The sequence below is a fragment of the Cebidichthys violaceus genome, unplaced genomic scaffold (genome assembly GCF_023349555.1).
Source record: "Cebidichthys violaceus isolate CVI_PGR_0920_01 unplaced genomic scaffold, fCebVio1.0.p SCAF_4, whole genome shotgun sequence".
NCBI classification, from domain to species: Eukaryota; Metazoa; Chordata; class Actinopteri; order Perciformes; family Stichaeidae; genus Cebidichthys; species Cebidichthys violaceus.
The window spans coordinates 19,431,181-19,436,808 of NW_027176594.1; the positions used below are offsets into that span (position 1 = coordinate 19,431,181).

General features: G+C 43.8%; 2 protein-coding genes across 2 annotated transcripts in view; both read left to right on the top strand.

Moving 5' to 3' along the window:
• Window positions 1-1,165, top strand: part of LOC137885364 (nucleoredoxin-like protein 1) — a 3,263-nt gene extending 2,098 nt beyond the window's left edge. Inside the window, exons 2-4 of the mRNA XM_068727591.1 lie at window positions 181-440; window positions 552-641; window positions 772-1,165. Of these exons, the coding sequence (XP_068583692.1) occupies window positions 205-440; window positions 552-641; window positions 772-1,165 (720 nt within the window). The 5' untranslated portion in view covers window positions 181-204. The remainder of the gene's footprint in view (window positions 1-180; window positions 441-551; window positions 642-771) is intronic.
• Window positions 1,166-2,445: 1,280 nt separating this feature from the next.
• Window positions 2,446-4,752, top strand: LOC137885203 (nucleoredoxin-like protein 1). The gene is made up of 4 exons (XM_068727367.1): window positions 2,446-2,580; window positions 2,940-3,209; window positions 3,652-3,741; window positions 3,871-4,752. Exons 2-4 carry the CDS (start codon window positions 2,974-2,976, stop codon window positions 4,205-4,207), a joined length of 663 nt encoding a protein of 220 aa, XP_068583468.1. The 5' UTR covers window positions 2,446-2,580; window positions 2,940-2,973; the 3' UTR covers window positions 4,208-4,752.
• Window positions 4,753-5,628: the final 876 nt, after the last annotated feature.

Consider the following 5,628-nt stretch of genomic DNA (forward strand, 5'->3'; position numbering starts at 1 on the left):
AAAGTTAAATTCCTGGGGCTGCACTGAAAGTCTCAGATGATCTCTTAAAGATATCCAGCAGTGTAGCTTTTTTTTTTTGTCCTTTGGATGCAGGCAATGAACTGAAGCATGATAACGATAACACATTTATGTGGTAGCGCAAACATATGAATCTGTATTTCACCATCCCGTTCTCCACAGAGGGCCTTTACTCTCCCTGTCACCATGGTGGACCTGTTCCTAAACCGAGTTCTGGTGGAGAACAACTGGGACCAGGATGAACTCAACACGGAGCGAGAGATCATCGGGATCCTCGAAAACCGCATCGTGATGCTGTTCTTTGCGTCCGCGGAGTGTGGCAAGTGCCAGGAGTTCCTGCCCGTTCTGAACGACTTTTTTAAGAGACTGAAAGATCCGGCGTACATCGATTACCCCAAACTGCTCGCGCTGGTCTACGTCAGGTCTCTCTCTTTCTTTCTCTTTATCTCCTTGATGCACACGTGTGATTGCATGAAGTCACATTCACCAGTTTTATCATTCATAACATTTCCATATCCATCTCCTCTCTCCAGCTTGGACCAGTCGGAGGCGCAGCAGGATAGATTCCTCAAAGAGCTGCACAAAAGGGTTCTGTTTTTGGCCTTTGATGATCCATACAGGAAGTAGGTGAAGAGAGGAAGAGAGTCTGCATAGTTTTCATGTTTTTTTTTAAATGTTAGAGTGTATTTTTCTAAAGTCAAATTAAGACATTTAATGCTAATTGCTATACATGTGTGTTTTTTTGCTTGTCAGAGAACTGCAGGCTAACTTTAAGGTGAAGGACGTACCAACGGTTGTGGTCCTTCGTCCTGACGGCTCCGTCCTCTCTCCAAATGCTGTGCAGGACATCTGTCGTTTTGGGTGTGACTGTTTCAGAAACTGGCAGGAATCAGCAGAGCTCATCGAGAGGAGCTTCATGGTCAACGAGGAGTTCGACAACCTGAATATGCGAAGTGCCACTGAACCCGTGAGGAGACTCAAGTACAAGACAGAGGACGACAAGAGGAAGAAGACATGGTGGAAGTTATGGGGGAAGGGCAAAGATAGAAGTGAGGAGGAGGAGGAGGAGGAGGCGGAGGAAGGGAAAGATGCAACGTTGGATAGAAAGAGAAAGGAGGGAGATAAAGGAACATGGTGGAGAAGATGAAGTAGAGAAGGGATCTGTTGTCTTAAGCCTTCAAGTCCAGCCTCCTAAATACTTAATCCTTTATACTGATACTGCAACCTCTTTACAGGCTTTTTGAAAAAAAGCATTCTGCCTGCAATGGCATGCGGAGCAGAACTTAAATAAATGCACACTGAAAAGAAGTGCTCTGTTGTGCTGCCGGAGGTATTGGCATGTAGAAGCACAACATAACTGTGCCGCTCTGCACAGATCACACACAACTTTGAAGGGAATGAATCTCATCATGAGAAATATGCTTACAGCTAACTATATAAAAAAAAAAATATATATTTATTTTTATTTCTAAACTGTGATCCAGTCTTATAATACTTTGCCAATTAATGACAAGTTACAGTAACTAAGTATGCTCAGTCTTCAGTCATCAGGAACATACACTTACATGTACAGTAGCCTATGGCTCCTTTCTGCCTCTGTCAGCACATAAAGGTCCAGCTTCTATATAAAGCTCCAGGTTTGTTGTGTTGTATCTGTGTGTAATTCAGCTTGTTGTGCCCCCAAATGGCCAAAGAAAAAAAAAATGTAACTGCAGCTTTAAAATAAATGTAGGTGCTGGCGCCTGCTGGTGTTTAAAATTGAAATCAATATTTTGTCAAGCACTGTGTGTACATTATTTATAGCATTATTTTTGCAATGTTAACCATGGAGTGTCTCTTCAGCTAATTTTTATTGTATTATATATATATATATATATATATATATATATATATATATATATATATATATATGTTGTGACTTGTATATGACTTGTATTGTATAAAAAAAACAATAAAGGAAAGTGAATATTCTGTGTGTGTGTGTGTGTGTGTGTGTGTGTGTGTGTGTGTGTGTGTGTGTGTGTGTGTGTCTCTCTGCTGTGGCTTTATGGCCATATTGGGGATCTTTCCTGCAGAGTGAGTCCAACTATCAACCTACCACACTAACCAGATACTCCCTGTGGTTCTGCTCCTCCATTAGTTACTGAACAATAAAGGTGTTATTGTGGCTCACTTCATTAAGGTCTTTCTATTTTTTTTTAAGAAAGTCACACACACACACACACACACACACACACACACACACACACACACACACACACACACACACACACACACTATGAGCATATCTGTTGTCCCTCTGTCACCTTGTCTTTCAATCCCTCCCTCCCAGACACAGGAAGGGAGGTGGAGCGCAGAGACACAAAAGGAAGAGGGAGTGAGCGGCTACAGACGTCAAGGTGAAGGAGACACAGTGGATGAGGGAACGTGATACAAACTGACAAGCTGGGAACCGATTCAAGTACGACTGAGTTTGAAAAGAAAAGAAGAAAAAAAACTATATTTTGAAAGCTGTTTTCTTTCTGGATTTGCGGCCTCAAGGGGAGATAATATTTGTGAGAGGTAAGCAGCTGTGAGGATTATCCGATTTAACAGTAAGCAGCAAGATGGGCCGCATGATTAATGGGAGGTTTGTATTTCTGACTGAGTGCAAACGTACCGTCTAATTTATATGGAGTCATCAAATCATAGAGTATGCAAGATAAACCTTTAGCTCAAACTTGTTTAAACAGTTCTCATGCGTGTTTTGGGTTGTTAGTCTGTGCTTTCTCACAGATATGCATGCATGTAAAAAAAGCCCTCATCTGTTTTTGGTCTTTTCCTTCCACTATGTTCTACGTTGCTGTTGTGGTTCTGATGATTTCCCTGTTAAACCAATGTGTACAAATTGTTTGTTCGTCCCTTCCGTGGGCTCCCCTAAGCCTCCAGTCCTCCTCCTTCCTGTGACGCCCCATCATGGTGGACCTGTTCGTTGAGCACGTCCTGGTGAAGAACAACAAGGACCGGGACGAGCTGGACACAGAACGGGAGATCGTCGTGGGCCTGCAGAACCGCATCCTCATGCTCTTCTTTGCATCTGCTGCATGCGAGAGCTGCCGGCGGTTTGCTCCCACGCTCACCGACTTCTTCAAACGACTGACAGATGAATTTTATGTGGACCGCGCTGCTCAGCTGGTTCTCCTGTACATTAGGTACAACACACACACACACACACACACACACACACACACACACACACACACACACAGACACAGACACACATTATGGTGTTGTTTAAACTTGCATTGGACGTGCAATGGACCACATTTATTTATAAACCTCAAAACCCAAACTGTATCATATGCTCAACCTCTCCCCCCACCCTAATTTTAAACATGACTTTGCACAAGTTATTGTAATCTTGTGCACACACTATTCCCATTGTATCTCTTGGAAAGGATAAGGAAATATGATTTTTGTACTCTTTCTCAGTTATTGCCCAGTTAAAAAAAAAATCCTATTTTCGTGAGATTCAAATGTCCTCATAAGGCAGGAATACACATTCGAACAAACATTTGGATAGGTTTCCAGACTGTTAGTCTATCTGCCTACATCTCCCAGCAACGTGATCTTCCTTTTTCCTTCGTCTGTCAGTTTGGACCAGTCAGAGGAACAGCAAGAAAGCTTCCTCAAGGAGCTGCCCAAGAAGTGCCTGTTCCTGGCCTACGAGGACCCCTACAGGAGGTGTGTGGGTTTGGCCAGTTAGTTGTGTGCCCAACCTGCTGGGTGGATTGATTTTAATGTAAATATACCTTGCTGTATAAATCCATTAGCTGTGTGCCAATGTGTGTGTGTGTGTGTGTGTGTCCACAGGCAGCTGGAGGCCATGTTTAATGTGGAGGAGCTGCCCACGGTGGCGGTGCTGCGCCCCGACGGCTCCGTCCTCATCCCTAACGCAGTGGAGGAGATGCTGTGCCTCGGCCCGGACTGCTTCCGCAACTGGCAGGAGGCCGCAGAGATCATGGACAGGAGCTTCATGATCAGCGAGGACTTCGAGGGGAAGTCCATGCGCAGCTTCAGCGACCCAGTGAGGAGGCTCAAGTACAAGGTGGAAGACGAGAAGAAGAAAAAGATGAAGAAAAAGAGCAGAGGGTGGGGTGGAGGTGGAGGTGGAGATGCAGAGGTGGATGGAGGAGGGTCACCGTGGTGATGGAGACCAACAAGAGGACAAGACTGTGAGTTTTCCTCAAAAGTTGCCATGATTGGTTTGATTGATGACGCTGCCAATGTTACACAGTTCTGAACCAAACAAAACCCTTTTCACAGCTCAATGTGGGACAATACTGACGCTCCTCATCTTATTAAAGAGGTAGACGCATCAAAGTGACGTTTTTTGTGACTAGATTTGCTCTTTTATATCAGAGCCAAGCAACAGCTGCGATCTCGCTGCGGACAAATCTCTCGTATAAATGGTGTGATATGCCAACAACCAATAAAAAAGTAATGTAAATCTATCAAAATGGAGCACTAAATACTGCTAACCTCAGCTTAGAATTGGCTGTTTTTAATGTCTTTGAAAGCTGCCAAGTATACAGTGAAGCCAAGGTCATGTCTGAGCCAAGAAACACCATAATGGCTTGTTTTATTACACCCACGAGATTATTCCAACCATTTCCCCCATTTTCAACGACACAGCTCTGTAATGCAATGAACTTTCCACATGATCATTTGTACCGTCCAATCAAAACACGTCACGCATAATCTGAAATCAATGAATTATTCAGCGCCATTAAAATAATTTTGTTGGGGACTGTTGGTGCTTTGAGTGTTTATGAACTCTCGCTCCACTTTACAGGGTACACAAGAAGCAATCAGGGCTATTCAAAGGCAGTCAAGTGAAATTATGGAGAAACTGGCTTTTCTACATTATCAGTGATTTCCTTTGACGTGACTCATCCTCTTTTCAGACTAAGGACTGTCTTTAGTCTTTGCACACTTCCTCGCACGTGGTTACTGCATGAACGATGGGGGCTGGATGAACTAAAAGAAGACGGGAGGTTGTCTTCTATGTGACCATACCGGTAGGAACACACATACCAAAGAAAGAAAGCGATAAACACACAGGGGTGACTAAAGGCAATCTGGAAGAAGAACAGGGAAGACCGCAGGGAGAATATAAATTGGAAGGGCAGCTGACCTAATCAGGGGCAGGTGTGGACAATCAAGGAGGCGGGGAGACGCACGAGGGGTCCGAATTTAAAAAAATAAAACCAAATAATATGCGCAAACATAATCAGGTTGTCTTTCATCCTCTATCCTTTTGAGTGACCCGAGCCTGTCATTACTCCTAAAATGGAAATACAAAAAAAAGCGATAGAGTGCTTCTTTTTTTTGTTGTGTTGCATTGTAGGAGCAATGACAGTAATGGCAGAGGGAGCGGAACATGCTTGGGTAAACATGCCTCTGCAGAGACAAGATGATGAAACCAGGTTGTCATCAGGTGTCATCAGGGTGTGACGGGTTGATTGGTAGGTTTGACGTGCTCGATAAATGGCGGTGACATGATGATTCGTTTAAAAGGCAACCCAGTGTTATGGACAGATTGACAAACATTCTCTGTCAGAGCTGCTC